Source organism: Bombyx mori, chromosome 1, assembly GCF_030269925.1.
Source record: "Bombyx mori chromosome 1, ASM3026992v2".
NCBI classification, from domain to species: Eukaryota; Metazoa; Arthropoda; class Insecta; order Lepidoptera; family Bombycidae; genus Bombyx; species Bombyx mori.
Window position 1 is genome coordinate 11,751,479 of NC_085107.1, and position 16,248 is coordinate 11,767,726.

General features: G+C 37.7%; 2 protein-coding genes across 6 annotated transcripts in view; one reads left to right on the forward strand and one right to left on the reverse strand.

Annotated features, from left to right (window-relative positions):
- The window catches only part of LOC101735703 (multidrug resistance protein homolog 49), a 24,348-nt gene extending 14,674 nt beyond the window's left edge, over window positions 1–9,674 (forward strand). The window contains exons 13-26 of the mRNA XM_004929867.5: window positions 450–544; window positions 750–926; window positions 1,941–2,056; window positions 2,148–2,288; window positions 2,360–2,542; window positions 2,628–2,831; window positions 2,934–3,063; window positions 3,163–3,358; window positions 4,154–4,316; window positions 4,403–4,597; window positions 5,836–6,045; window positions 7,426–7,572; window positions 8,105–8,213; window positions 9,365–9,674. Of these exons, the coding sequence (XP_004929924.1) occupies window positions 450–544; window positions 750–926; window positions 1,941–2,056; window positions 2,148–2,288; window positions 2,360–2,542; window positions 2,628–2,831; window positions 2,934–3,063; window positions 3,163–3,358; window positions 4,154–4,316; window positions 4,403–4,597; window positions 5,836–6,045; window positions 7,426–7,572; window positions 8,105–8,213; window positions 9,365–9,453 (2,155 nt within the window). The 3' untranslated portion in view covers window positions 9,454–9,674. The remainder of the gene's footprint in view (window positions 1–449; window positions 545–749; window positions 927–1,940; window positions 2,057–2,147; window positions 2,289–2,359; window positions 2,543–2,627; window positions 2,832–2,933; window positions 3,064–3,162; window positions 3,359–4,153; window positions 4,317–4,402; window positions 4,598–5,835; window positions 6,046–7,425; window positions 7,573–8,104; window positions 8,214–9,364) is intronic.
- The window catches only part of LOC101735840 (circadian locomoter output cycles protein kaput), a 41,346-nt gene continuing 34,552 nt past the window's right edge, over window positions 9,455–16,248 (reverse strand). For 2 of the 5 annotated variants that reach the window (XM_062669466.1, XM_038011384.2), the window contains 3 exons: window positions 15,144–15,374; window positions 14,069–14,185; window positions 9,455–13,512 (listed from right to left, as the gene is read on the reverse strand). In XM_062669466.1, coding sequence (XP_062525450.1) covers window positions 13,300–13,512; window positions 14,069–14,185; window positions 15,144–15,374 — 561 coding nt within the window. In that variant the 3' untranslated portion in view covers window positions 9,455–13,299. Of the gene's footprint in view, window positions 13,513–14,068; window positions 14,192–15,143; window positions 15,375–16,248 lie in introns of all 5 variants that reach the window. The other 3 variants (XM_038011382.2, XM_021350489.3, XR_009973551.1) reach the window with 2 other exon arrangements.

Genomic DNA, 16,248 nt, shown 5'->3' on the forward strand with positions numbered 1-16,248 from the left:
TACTTTTGACCATTTTGTGTTTTACTACTAGGTAGGGTAGTACTATACTATGAAACCACATAGCTCTCTCTCTTCTCTTTTTCAACCTGTGTCCACCCAATGCTGAGTGTGGGTATATTCATATGCACTCCATTCTTTTCGGTCTTTTCAATGTCAACCGTAAATTTGTAATCATGAAAATCAATTCGAATTTTTTTTTATTGCGCCGATGGATGGACGAGCTCACGGCCCACCTGGTGTTAAATAGTTACCGGAGCCATAGACATCTACAACGTAAATGCCGCCACCCACCTTGAGATATGAGTTCTAAGGTCTCAGTATAGTTGCAACGGCCATCTACATGCTATTAATGATGCGTACACAGCATCTAATTGTTGACTAAATTGAAAACACTAATTGCTAGGTTAAAATATCGCTAAATAGAGTTTTTACTATTCAAACTGCTTCAGATTGTCGACTATCGTGAATTGCCATCGAATTATTTGCATGGATCAAGGAACTATTATTGAGCAAGGGACTCATGTTGAACTGATGAAGGCCAAAGGTAACTATAGTAGCGATTTTTTCTAAAATAAAAAAACGAACGAGACAGATCCTTGTAGATATCTCCTTAGCAAAATTTTTATGATTATTTCGTTTACTATTTCACATTTAATTAATTCATATGCAAGATTTAATTTAAAACTTTATAAGAACCTACAAAGATAGGTACAATTCTCCATCTGTATCCATTCTGTATTCCTTTACAGGTTTTTATCACAAACTAGTTACCAGCGGAAAAGAGACCAAAGAGCCAGAAGAAATTGGAACGGTGCTGGAAGAACAAGAAACAAAACAAAATGGCGAACTTCAGCCAGCGGTGCGACCCGAACCAGATGTCAAAAGACGATCTGTAAGGAAACTTCACAGGCGTCAGTCCGCCAAAGGTAAATCAGAATTACATGAAAGGCTTTTGTTACCTTCGAAAGCAAATGAATCGAGCCCACTTGATAATTAATACTTTACGCTCACTACAGACACAAGCTGTTGTGCCAGACCTTTGAAGAAATTTTTTTAAACCTCATTTGGTGATGTAGGTAGTTATCAAACTTGAGACTGAAACCGCACAGGGAAGTTACTTTTTTTTTCCTACCTAAGCTGAGAGCCTTGAGAGGCTATTTCAGCGTAACCTTAATTAGTAGGTGAGCTCACGGGCCTCAAACCTGACGACGTTGCTAACACGAACCTTAGCAAGAGCCGTACTTCGCAGAATCTACCACCGGATCGGAAACGCGACCCACTGAGAAGATCCGGCGAGAAACTTATTGGGCTATGTCTGAGGGTTAATTTACTCGTCGAGCCCTTAGTCGCAAGCGACGGGTTCGACGAGACCGGTGCTTGAGGTACCTAAAAGCACCGTTAGTGGCTCGGGAGGATCCGAAATGACGTGTGGGGGAAGTTACCGCGTAGCTTCGTTTATTTATGACAGTCAGACAGAGGAAGGAGAGGGAGGGATTAGGTTAGGTATTTAGAGATAAATTTGTCTTTGCGTGAAGATTAACGTATCGGGTATACTTTTTATCGAGCGATAAGGATATATTGGTGTTGTATTAAATATGTGAGCTTTTAATAAGGTTTAAGTAATTAAAACTTGCGTCGAAACAATAACTGGTCGCTAGTAGCGCATATTTTTGTGATACGAATAAGTAATTCTGTCTTATTTCTACCGTGAAGCAGTTATGCGTTCCAGTTTAAATTCCAATATGCAGTACAATTGAACCTGACCTTAAATCCTTAAGTATAGGGTGAAATTCATGTTGTCAATTTTATGGGCCTCTGTATCGACTTAGTACACTGTAGCCCAAAAAATTATCGTTGGTGACCGTTTGACTGATAAACATGTATAAAAATCATGTTATGACGCTGTTAATAGCATTAACATTTTAATAACAAACTTTCAGGAGCTCACGAATGGATGGCTACACCACGAGGGTCAATTTCCTCAATTATGTCAACAGCCTTACAAAGCCACGCTTACAGCGACACTTATGAAGTAGAAGAATTTGATGACGATGAGGTAATTTATAACTTGCGAACGTAGCTGAAACGTAGATCTATGGATTATATACGTTATATTTTAGTTACCCAACACAAATTATTATTCATAGGACGTGACCCCGGTTAGTGATTGGCAGCTTCTGAAGCTTAATACACCCGAGTGGCTCTATCTTACAGTCGGATCCATTGCAGCTTTCATTCAAGGAGCCTGCTTTCCTGTTTTCGCTTTACTATTGGGCTACACAAGTGGTGTAAGAAATTCAAGCATTTAAGATTTTCGGACTGCTCTTTGTTTCGATACTAACGGACTTTTTTTTTCCAGATTTTTATTTTGCCAGACGAGAACGAAGTTTTATATTTTGCGGACTTATATTCTGGACTGTTTCTCGTTGTGGCCGCAGTTGCTGGTATATCTATGTGCATCCAAAGCAGTACATTTACCACTGCAGGATTAAAAATGACGACACGTCTTCGTTACAAGTATTTTTCGGCTTTGTTAAGACAAGTGAGACGAAACAAAAAGCTAAATACAACAATAAGTTTTGTTTGAAAAAATAATAATATGTATTTTAAATTGTTTTTTTTTATAGGAAATTGGTTACTTTGATAGAGAATCGAATACAGTTGGTGCCGTATGTGCAAGACTTAGTGGCGATACAGCAGAAGTACAAGGCGCTACTGGATTACGAATCGGTCTTATTTTGCAAGGATTCAGTTCGGTTACGGTTGGATTCATCATGGCAATGAGCTACAACTGGAAACTAACCCTCGTGTCTACAACATTTTTGCCTTTGGTAAGCCTCGGACACTAGTATTAACGGAAAATTTCGATAATTTCACTCAAATTTTGTATTTTCAGACGAACCAAAGACCTTGAGGCATTGTTTTAATTTTAGATGGTTGGAAGTATTTGGTTGGAAGGTATAATGTCTCAAAAATCACAGCAAGATGAACGAGAAGCAATGGAATCTGCTACAGCGATCGCAACAGAAGCAGTAGTTAGCATCAAAACCGTTCAGAGCTTAGGTAACATTACTAGTGTAGAGATATAATGGTAATAGCGGCCAAGGTTCACGCTGAACTACAAATGTAACACTATTACGGCTAAATTGGATTGTTTTTCAGGTATTGAATCTTTGTTTATTACAAGATTTCAAGACGCACTGATAGACGCTTGTGCAGCTGTCGTGAAGAAGAGTCGTTGGCGGGGCTTAGTCCTTGGTTTGTGTATTTACGTTCCACTGCTGTCTTACTGCAGCGCTGTCATTTATGGAGCAGTTCTAGTCGCCCACGGGGAAGTCGAATACGAAGTTGTTTTACTGTGAGTTAAATAGCGGCGATTTAAATTTTTAAGGTCAAAATATGTAATTGGTTTTTAAAAGATCATACAAATTGTAACTTCCTGGCCGGAATTAGGATTTTTCAAAGATATTTGGGTTTAAGGATCACCTTGTACTTGATCCCGTCTCTTACTTATGTTTCCGGCACCCATAACACAGGAGACCAGTAGCTTGAATCTGTTCAATGTATTTACTATTATGAGTATAACTAATTTGTATGAAATCTTAAAAATGGCCGCAAGTTATCAAATGGCTTTTTCAAGCTTTTCATAGCTCAGAGCTCTGTTCTAAATCGGAAAATCAGTAAAATTGGAATACGTTTCAGAAAATTTACCATAATTTATCAAGCTTATACTATCGATTATCGAAATGAAATGAAAATGATTAATTTGAGACGTTAATCAACTGGGATGAAATTAAATGAAATGAGATGATATAATCTTAGTAAAATGGTGGTCATTTACTAAGATTTTTTCAGTGGACTTTTTGGAGGATCCCGAGAAGTTGCGTCCAGCGGCTTTGTTTCATTTTCCCACATTTGTGCACTTTCACAGATATTAAACAGTTAATAAACCACCGTTATTACACATTTAAACCTGAAGAAACACTAAATAGACAAAATAAAACAAATCACGCAACTTCACTCCTCGCGTTTCCGCCAAAAAGTCCGAAGGAGACTGGAACATAGATTATACCATAGATTATACACTTAATATATAACACTTAATATATATGGAAACTAGATATTTTGAAACGTCAACATTATTATTTTTCAGTGTTACTGAAGCAGTGATGTACGGAGCATACATGCTAGGTCAGTCATTAGTATACGCACCGAGCTTCAATTCGGCAAAAACTTGCGGTGCAAGGATCTTATCTATTATAAACCGAGAGCCGAGAATCAGAACAGTAGACGGTCTCAACGATAAACAGGATTGGGTAAAATTTTATTCGAAACTATCGGCGTATGTAGTTTTTTAGAAGAATAGAAACGAATTTTAATTTACGTCTTTTTTTTCAAACAGTCCGCATCAGGAAATTTCAGCATCAACGATGTCGAATTTAGTTATCCTACTCGAGCACATCAGATGATTCTCAAAGGTATTGACTTGCACGTAGAAGCCGGCAAAACTGTTGCCCTTGTTGGTTCATCAGGCTGCGGAAAATCAACAGTGTTGCAACTTATACAGAGATTCTATGATCCCACAACTGGAAATATTGTAAGTTTGAATAAAAATGTTATATTACATAAAATTTAAGGTAATGCCGTTTTGTTTTCTCGCACTGTAAGTGGTATACACAATGTAATCTCTTTCCGGAAGCAGACAGTGCAATAACGTACCTTTTGTTGGGCCGGTATCGATCTCTGGATAACCAATCCACGTGCTCTGACAGCACATACTCATCACAGAAGTCCATCTACGGGGTGGAAGTTAGACCCTTTAAACAATCTCTATGCTAAAACATTATTGGAAAGCACAAAATAGTGAGAGATCGCGCAGAAGAGATCAAAGCAGAAAAAAATTTCTTGAGATTTATTTTATATATCGAAAATCCGCGACTGGTCGTAAAATTTAAGTTTTTCAAGTTTCAATTCTTTAAGTTCAGTAGAATTTGCAATTGTAGAACACAGTCGGAACCGGCCACACATGCAATATCTAGTATTACTAAGTTATTGAGGATGCATTTTACATTAAACCTTGTATAATAAAAATATCCTATCTACCTATACTTTGAAAGTTTTTTGTCAATTACACACACACATTACATATTGTGACAGTGTCATTTAACATCATTATTTGAGAGAAATATAATTTGGATACAAGACGGATATTATTGTCTTGAATAAACTAATTTAAGAGATAATTTACTGAGAGAATATAGTTTAAAAAAGGGAAACCAGTACTTTAAATAAAATGGGTCAAATCATGGGAACGTATAATACCCGTCACATTAATCTTCAATCAAATGAACAGCCAACGTTTCCCCCAGACGTTGGTTTTTGCTTCAAAAGGGGTCAAAGGAAAATGATCGCTCGTGAACAAGATCTTATATCAGCCAGGATACCTGTGAAATATAGAGATTATTGTGCACATTTACTTTTAGACTACAATGTTTGTCGTTACAAGCACATGCCACTTTTGTATCGATGCGCCCATGAAAGGCATGCCTACCTTAACTGTGAACAACAAGATTATGTTCTGCGTATGAAAGAATTCGAAAGAGAACGCAGGCTTAGAGAAAGGGAATTGAGGATTAAAAACTCAGTTCATCCATGTCCTTACTAATGATAAATTCACGAGACATCTTCACGAAACATCTTTTCGTACAGAATAATTAAACGAATATTAAAGCAACTATTGAATTAAGCAAACGTCTTTTATTTTAAATTATTTAATGAAATTCTTTATTTTTACTACTGCGATCCTATTAATACGTTGTATCATTATACAAACAGGAATTGGACGGTGTGGATATAACGAAAAGCTTAACACTGAATCGCCTCCGAAAACAACTTGGGGTGGTGCAACAAGAACCCATTTTGTTCGATCGCACCCTCGCAGAGAACATCGCGTACGGTGACAACAGTCGCAAACCTACTATGGATGAAATCATTGCAGCAGCTAAAGCGGCCAATATACACAATTTCATCGTATCTTTACCAAAGGTTCATAGTAAATTGATGTATATTATATATCGAGCATTCAATAAAACTATTCTTGTTTAGTTTTCGCCTGGCCTAAGCCTGGTTTATAATTTAAGAAAATTTATCCTAAAAATCGGCGTATCTTCCTTACATCAGAAACGATAAACTTTGGAAAACTTTAATTTGAAAAGATGATAGTGTGATATACCATATACGTTATTTAATGAATTCCTTTATTTTTACTACTGCGGTCCCATTAATACGTTGTATCTTTATACAAACAGGAATTGGGCGGATTGTAATTATATTGACACAAGTCCCTAATCGCGAGTAAACTCCAGAGCGCAGCGTTAGCCCTCGGACAGTGGTTCCGAAAATGGCGCATAGACATCAACCCGGCGAAAAGCACAGCAGTGTTATTTCAAAGGGGAAACTCACCGCTTATTTCCTCCCGCATTAGGAGGAGAAATATCACTCCCCCGATCACCCTCTTCGGCCAACCTATACCCTGGGTCAGGAAGGTTAAGTACCTGGGAGTCACCCTGGATGCATCCATGACATTCCGCCCACACATAAAAACAGTCCGCGACCGTGCCGCATTCATTCTCGGTAGACTCTATCCCATGATCTGTAAGCGGAGTAAAATGTCCCTTCGGAACAAGGTGACACTTTACAAAACTTGCATAAGGCCCATCATGACTTACGCGAGTGTGGTATTCGCTCACGCGGCCCGCACACACATAGACACCCTCCAATCCCTACAATCCCGCTTTTGCAGGTTAGCCGTCGGGGCTCCGTGGTTCGTGAGGAACGTTGACCTACACGACGACCTGGGCCTTGAATCAATCCAGAAATACATGAAGTCAGCGTCGGAACGGTACTTCGATAAGGCTATGCGTCATGATAATCGCCTTATCGTTGCCGCCGCTGACTACTCACCGAATCCTGATCATGCAGGAGCCAGTCACCGTCGACGCCCTAGACACGTCCTTACGGATCCATCAGATCCAATAACCTTTGCATTAGATGCCTTCAGCTCTAATACTAGGAGCAGGCTTAGGGACCCCAGTAACCGTACTCGTCGAACTCGACAAAGAGGTCGACGTGCAACCTAGCCCATGCATCAGCCCGCTGAGTTTCTCGCCGGATCTTCTCAGCGGGTCGCGATTCCGATCCGGTAGTAGATTCATTCGCGAAGCAATTGCTCTTGAGTTGTTAGGTCTCCTTCGGAGGCGCTCGGGCAGCTGTTAGCAAATCCCACCCCTCCTGGCTGAGCCTTTGCTCGCCCACCTGTCCTGGTGAAACTGGAAAGGCCTTCGGGCCACCAGTAATCTCTCAATCATAAAAAAAAAAAAAAAAAATTATATTGAGGATATAGTGGTTATTGAAGTTTTATTTCAGGGCTACGAAACGAACTTAGGAGCAGGCGGTGCTCAATTATCCGGAGGACAAAAGCAGCGAGTGTGCATAGCGCGGGCCCTCATCAGATCACCACGCCTACTCCTCTTGGATGAGGCAACTTCGGCTTTGGATGCCAACAGTGAACGGGTACCATATGCTTTTAGTATTCATTACTCATAAACTGACAATACAGCGAAATTTCATCATCACCTGAATCATCATCATCATCCTGCCCTTCTCCCAGTCACCTGAGACCGGCGCAACATGTTTTCTCCTTCCATACTCTTCTATCATGTACCATTCCTTCGCTCACTTCCCTCTTACCTATATCGTCTTTCACGCAATCCATCCATTTCTTCTTAGGTCTACCTCTTCCTCTATATCCTTCCACATTCATAGTTAGCATTATCTTACCAACCTCATTTTCATTTCGTCTCATCACATGTCCATACCATCCCAAACGCGCACTTCTCAGCTTCTCTGTCACAGGTGCCACTTTCAGACTTCCTCTAACATATTCATTCCGTATTCTATCCATTCTCGTTACTCCACACATCCATCGCAACATTCGCATCTCTACTGCATGCAATCGCCAATACAGCTAAATTTCATATGTTAAAATAGCAACTCGCTAAAGAAGTTTTAATCACAAAATGAAACTTTAACATATTATTTTCAGGCTGTAACAGAGGCATTGGATCATGCAGCCAAAGGCCGAACTTGCATTACTATAGCTCATCGTCTAACTACAATCAAGGACGCTGATATCATTTGTGTTTTGGATAAAGGTAATTTAGGCAACGTAAAATTGTTTCTATTAGGCGATTTTACGGTTCTCGCAACCGATTTACCTTGCGACATGATTTTGGACTTTCAATTCTATTTCAATCATCAAAGTAGTATTGTAATCGTATCGTGTTATTTTTTGGTTTCATAAGTACCAACTACTTTTCGCACAGTTGTGGAAATTGGTCGATGATCACAGACTCCTCAGGTTTTTTTTATCCCAGTTTCTTTTTTGTTTTGATATTGGAAAATCGTAGACGAAAACAATATTGTTCCTAAAATGTTTTAATGGCGATGCAAATATTTTTGAACTGTTACAAAACAAACAAAAATCGGTTGACATACAAAGGGAAAAAGGGTTTTGTCTTTGCCTATTTATAGATTTAAATTAAGTTTTAAAGTCATGCTAGCCCAAAAGATAAGGCGTCTGCTGTTCTTATATCGAGTAACGTGACATTGCCGATATTCAAATCTCGCGAACCCTCAGAATCAATTTTTAATATGAAATACCAACTTCAGCTCATGGTCATGCGACTTCCATAATGAAGGAATGACATTGTATTATTAGAATCAAACCATCAAAAATTCTAATGTGCGTAATTATTGATGGTAGAAAGTCTTCTGTGCCCGCACGGGTAGTAATGGCGGATCCAGGGGGAGGGTCATGGGGGTCATGACCACCCCCTGAGCTGGGTCCAGGACTTAGGTGAACCACTAATTGAATATAATGATTTTATTTATATATTTTGTCACCGTACAGATTTTATGTAACTACATACCTTCAATATTTAATTAATTTAATATAATATAATAACTTTGTATAATGGCAAACGCTTGGGAACGAACGCATCTAAATTTGACTATGTGACCCCCTCCTGGCGCCAAAGCTGGATCCGCCCTTGACGGGTAGATACCACCGCCCTGCATAGTTTTGTCGCAAATCGGTAATGAGTTTGGGTTTGGAGGGTGGGACAGTTGTACAATTGAGACTTAGACCTCATGTCTCGAGGAGAGCCGCATTCATCTAATGTTGTCTATGTGTTGTGCTCTAGTAACCATTGAACACCAGGTGTTGTGATTACTTATAACATTCCTTTTCTTTTCGAATTCTATTTTATTTATTTTTAATGTTTTGACGATTTGTTGAAAACAGGTAAAATAGTAGAAAAAGGCAACCACGCAGAGCTCATTGGCCTCAAGGGACATTACTGGCAACTAAGTAAACAGCAAAACGTCACGTGAAGAAATTTTAAAACAATTTTAATAGCATACAGATAACATAATGAAATGTCTTAAATTGTGAAATTTAAACATTTACGTTAACATGTACTTTTGATAAAGTTCATGATCGCAGTAACCGATTAAAAATTAACAAAGTTCTCTGCATACAGGCTACTTAGCTTTTAATTTTAGAATGTAAGCAACTCAATTTAGAAATAAGAGTACATTTCGACTGATTTCAATGGTTTTTCATTTATTTCCATTTTACATTAACAGAACCGATACCGTGTTGTTTTCCGTTTTATGAATAAATTATATGTTCAAATCCAGATGTTTATAAAATATTTACATTGGTGTGCTCCGACTACATCTATCAAGATAATGCATTATTTAAATTAAAAAAAGTTACGTTATAAATTTAAAGAAGACTCATCGCATTGAGGTCCGCTTCTTTGACCATTCACAGTAAATTTATCTAGCATATGAGAGAGCTTCCAAGCTGATGGATAGATTTAGGAAACTCAATAGAAAACCAGGTCTTTAAAGATCATCAGCGCTCTTCCAACACTAAAAACATGTTCCTTTATTTTTCGTATTTATTTAAGAAATACTAATAAAAAAGTATTCAAACTCGACAATACACAAACCTTCGTTTCCGTTCATAATTTATTATCGTAGTTTATAAATTCTATCCGATGCAGTAGTACACTTTCTGTAAAAAAAAATCGATCGAAAACATATATTTACGTACAAAGACATATTAGATTATATTAGATGCAAATTTTTATTATATACTTAAAACTACGTTCTTGTAACTAACATTTAAATTGCAACAGAGAAAGTTCGCTTATATCTATGAAATGTCTGAACGCTTTAACTAAATATCACGGACCGTAATAAAATTCAATAAATCAAAATAACAAACATATGTAGTATATATGTATTAACAAAATTATACTATAATATTATAAAATCAATGGTTAACTATTTGGTATGACCGTATTGAAGATATGCATCTTATCAATAACTTTGTAAACGCAAGCGTTATACACAAGTCTTAATCGGTCCACTATATTTATATTATAACATGTCTTAAACAATCTATATGCGTAAATAAATAAACATAAATTGTTTATTATCATTTCAAATAACCGATACCGACCTTTACGACTTGCAAACTAAAAAAAATTATTGACAAAAGTGTATCGTTGAGACATTTTATTAATATACTAAAAACATCGAAAGCTTAAAATTATAAGAAAAAAAAAAGATTCAAAATTTTCTACGACACTTTGAATTTACTTTAGATTAATATGTAACGTGTTTGTAAATATGTACATTTTATTATATTTCCATTAAAACAGTGACATCAAAAAATTGTCAACTGTTATGCCAACTGTCAACATTCGAATTTAGATCAATCGATCGATCGAATTTCGAAAGGAAGATATCAAAACGCGAGCACGACTTGTTTTGAACCGCTTGATCTTACAAAGTCTACGCAGTTTTAGCGAGTTTACTAACTCACGCAAATTAGGGACCTCAAGCACCGGTCACTGTCCTCGCCGAGCCTCGGCAAGGGCTCGACGAGTAAATTAACCCATAGACACAGCCCACTGCTTTTCTCGCCGGATCTTCTCAGTGGGTCGCGTTTTCGGTCCGGTGGTAGATTCCGCGAAGCACTGCTCTTGCTAGAGCCAGTGTTATCAACACTCCCGGTTAGAGCCCAGTGAGTTTTTTTTTTTTTTTTTTCACCTACACGTCGAGTCGAAGCTGAAATAGCCTCTCAAGGCTATCAGCATAGGTAGGGAAAAAAGAAACGCATTAGGGCGGGCCAGAAAGCACCGCATAACAAAAATCCTCCTACATTTTACACGAATTTGGTACATTTTGTTTAAATAGGGTAACTTATTAGAAAATTTTATTTACCATTTAGCTAAGTATAAAAAATTACTTTAAAATTCAAACGCAGACTTCTAAGAAAAGTCCGAGAAAAAATTCAGCTAATTTATTTCATACATTCATAATACTTTTCGAATGAAATGTAAAGGGGCCCAATTTTGAGCCGATTTCACGCAGATTCTTCACTCTCTTTTAATTCACAACGATTCAAATAGTTTTTCGTTGAAAATTATTAATACCATTCCTTTATAGCGCGACACATGAAGCCATCTGTTGTTTTACATGACCTTATGCTGTACCAAAGAAACCGCAGAAACAATTGCGAATCAACACAACAATTGACACTTTAAATTTTCCCGCCCGTAAAGGGCGATCAAGTTGACATCGAATCATTAAACCTCGAATATAGCGTGACCGATTTAAGCTCATGCTTTTCTTGTGCTTCAGGTAGGTAAGTCCTATGACGTAAATTGCACTCGGTCGCCCCGACCCCCGACCCCCGACCTCCGACCTCCCTTCTCTTTAGAACGCGTGAAGAATGACACGAACGAAAACGAGGTCGTAATTTATTAAATTTATCGATAAATTCACAGATTACCACTCTCTAAATTCGTCAAGTATTACGATTTTAAATTCGAATATTATAATGTCGGTCCTCTATTATAAAACCAACTTTTTTTTTTAAATAAGTTTCGTAAAGAAACCTACGAGCAAAACGTTCTCACAGTTAGATACTTAAATATATAATCGTAAACATTTCTAAATGTTTAAATCGATTACACACAATCGAAGGTTATAATTATTGTCCTTGACGTCTATAAAATCTAAAAAAACATTTATTTTTATTTTAAATATAACAACGAAAGAAAAATATAAAAATTAAACTAAGTATGTAACGAATTTCAAATAGAATATATGAAAATTATAAAGTATATATTTCTGTAAAATATATAAAACAAACGAAATTAAAAACTAATCGTAACATTAATAGACAGCCTCAAATGTACTGTATCCGTTTTTACATTTATTATTGAGAATGTGTTTATAACTACAAAAAAATAAAAAAACGTGTATATTTCATCTAGTTACATGAAAAATGTACCTAATTATCGAGGCTCGTTTTTAATATAAATATTAGACGTACATCTAAAATACTCACCTATCAATCGTTTAAGACGTTTCACAACTTTTTTACGACAAATACTCGTACACATATATATATTTAAATATATATATTATATATCCCATCAATTTATTTGGGTACAAATTTACATCGAGATCAATTCCAATTTTATGTACATAAGTATAGACTTAAACGTGTTTTATTATTAATAATAATAATAAAAAACATAGTTTCACTGTGAAACGCCGCATGATACGTCACTGGCAGACGACAATAAGATATAAAGTTATAATGTGTTCTAAACTTTATCGTGTATTCATAAACAACATACGAAACGTAATATAATAACTTAATAGAAAAAAACATTTATAGTATTTTCTAACTAATCATAATAATAGTAATGGAAACGCACAGCCTTTTCTTGTAAACAAATATTCAACCATAACGGACGAAAAAAAAAGAAAAACCATTATATTTTCTTTTTCTTTTCTTTTTCCGATTGGCATTTGACAAAAAATGTCCGCGACACTTCAAAAACAAAATTAACGTAACAAATTATAATATAACAAAATCTTACATCACTAGTTCCGCAACGGGCCATTTGCACGACCTTATGAATAGACATAAGGTATGAAACATGATTTCACAACATCAGGTTGTAGATTCAAGTATATGTACTTATATGGCATTAGACAAGGTAAGAATCATGGTACTCATAATCACATAAAATATGTCGTCGATTATGTTCCGCAAATTGAATTGCAATAGTTTGCAATAGAACGCCGGTGTTTCGTAGCACCAACTATTTGATCCAATATCGCCAACGAGTTGGTCGGTGTCGTTTACAGCATGCGCGGGTGTTGGTGTTGATTTGGATGTTGGTGTTGGTGTTGGTGTTGAAGTTGCGAGTGTGGCTGGAGGGCTGACAGATGTGGGGGCGGCTGTGTCTGAGAGTATCCGCTTATCGAGCGCTGAGCTGGCCTGTCGTAACTTACTTGAGTCGGCAAACGTTGCATTTGCTGTGTCTCTTCTGTATTCGCGTACGGATTCGGGACCTGTCGCACGGATAAACTATCAACTAAAACGTATAGACTTGAACTTCGTTTAGAGACAAAACGAACTATTCTGCTCCTACACACCTAACATGCATAGATAAAATAAATAAAAAACTGATAAAATAGAAACTTGTCATGTCTTCTTTGCGTCGTTTATTACAAATGTTTTAAACGATTATCTCGCTTTTTTTCCGCCTATTTTTTCGCTGGTAGCCTAAGAGGCTATGCAACTACGCCCATTCGGACGGGTAGGTGAGCTCACGGGCTCAACCTAAGACAATTTTCCAACACTAGTCCTAGTGCAGCAGCGCAGTGACCCACTGAGAGGATCCGGAGAGAAAATCAGTGGGTCGTAACTATCTCGCGTTACTATACGACATTGAAAAGTTTCTATTCGTGACCAATTTTAAACCAAATATAAACTACTACGCTCTAAAGAAAGGATACGAACGTGAATTAATGCATAATAAAAAGGGAATAAAAAATTCGTTACGTAAAACTGGTACGCGCGTAGCTGGCTCCTCCCTCACCTCGTATAAAATATCATTGTACTTACATTTATAAGGGGTTGCAGTATACCAAGCCTGGCCAGTAGTAATTGTTCTTTCACCTGTCGCAACTCCTCTTGTTGTCTCAAGATCATCTGCTGAAGTTCCTCGTGTTTTCTCTGCAACTGCTCCTGCCACAGCCACTAATTTGTATAACTTCATAGAGGAAGTAAATGTTTCGGACAACGGCGGCTTTGTGTTGCCCCGTCGCTTAGGGTCCAATAAGTAATAAGCGGCGGCAACGATAGTTATAGTGCCGTTCCGCTTTGTCGAAGTAGCGTTCCGACGTTAATTTAAGATACGTACGGTTTTAAATTTAGATTGTCGTGAAGGTCGAGACATTTTTCGGTACACAAGGTCGAGTAATTTACATCCTACCTTTGTTTGTCTCTTTGTCGAACCGTATCGGTCATTATGTATATTGCGTAAAGCATAGTATAATGTAGTGACGTATAAGAAGTGAAATTTATTCAAATTCTGAATATACGCACAACAATATAATACATAATATGAAGTTTTCTTAAACTTTAGTGTAGTGAGAAAGCATATTAAAACGCAGCAATAGTAGTTAAAACGAGTGAATCAACAATAACCGTTGTTTTCTTACTCCCTGTAACAACTTTCAAATTCAATTAATTATCACAGCATAACCATCACCAAGATGCAAGTTGGAAGACATTTTTCTTGACATTCACGAACCCAAGTACCCGAACGCGTTGTTTCACTAATGAATGAATGAATGAATGAATGAATGATTTATTTTATTTCAGTCAACAACAAGTCCATATGTGTACATAGTATTATTGAAAAATACTTAAAATTAACACAACCAATCAAATAAAAAAGATACATTTAGTAAAAATAATTATCAGTTGAATACATTTCAAATATTCCATTCAACCGATACTTACTTCGAACGAACCATTATTATTATTATTATTTAGTCCGCAAGCGAACCACGGTACAATGGTTCAAGTACCGACAGTCATAACGGTCTGTTGATGCCTCCAGGGTGCTGTTAGGGCTGACCCGGACCCGGCGAATCACTAATGAATTTCGTGGGGCGACTAGCGCGTCACTCACCTGTATCTGAGCCTGATCGGGGGACACGATGATCGGTAGAGGCGGCAAAGGTAAAGGCAGAACGCCGGGCAGACTGACCGCACTTACGTAGGGGTCCGGCTCTAGATACTGAGCCCCGATGCCGTGTTGCGGTACCAGAGCCGGTTCCGAACCCGCTTTGTACGACTGCGGGAACATCATGCTACCGTAACACGGATGTTCGTTAACGTTCGCGACCCCACCGTGCGCCAGCTATCGGACAAACATTCATGTTATCGTACGCTTTAGAGTCCTTCTTCTAGTCGTGTAGTATCTTCGAATCCTGTATTAGATATATAATTAAACACGGCTGTCCGACAATTTAGATGGCGTTCTAGCCTTAGAGCTAAGACATGCTTGGACACATCGGTGCATTAGTGGCTTTTAAGCGTAGCTACCCTGAATTAATTACTAAAATACAAATACAGAAGAACCTCGATAACTTAAATATGTTAAATTTAAAGCTTTTTTTCTTTCTCAACATTTTATTATTGCTAAAATGGATGGACGGACTAAGAGTCGACTTGGTGTTGATTTGTTTGTAACGCATGTTGGTCCTCTATACGTTCCTAAGCGATTACAATGGAGGAACATGGGCTTAGATATAATGCAAATATAATGCCGTTAAAAGCGAACTAATGGTATTTAAATCAGGCAGAAAGACCTATAAAACTGTCCGATCAGTCACACTCAACGGCAGTGTACTTAAGCAAGTATCGCAATTCAAGTAACTGGGTCACTGAGACGCTTGCAGACGACTTAGACATGGACAGGGACGCAGGGCGTTGTTAATAAGGGGTGAGCCAGCCCTATAGCCAGTAGGTACACGCGATGTACTGCAGAAGTGGAAGCTACTCTTTTCAGAGCATACTGCCAGTCTTTCTACACGTTCAGCCTATGGGTTGAATACACCAAGAAATCCTACAATACCCTCCATGTCCAATATAATAATGTTTTCAGAGCGCTGATGAGGATGCCGCGTCACTGCGGTGTGTGAATAGATAGCTTCGTAGCAACCATTCGTAAACGAATTGCTTCACTGATTCGCTGTGCGCGGGTCAGTCGCAATAGCTACCTCGTTCGCCTC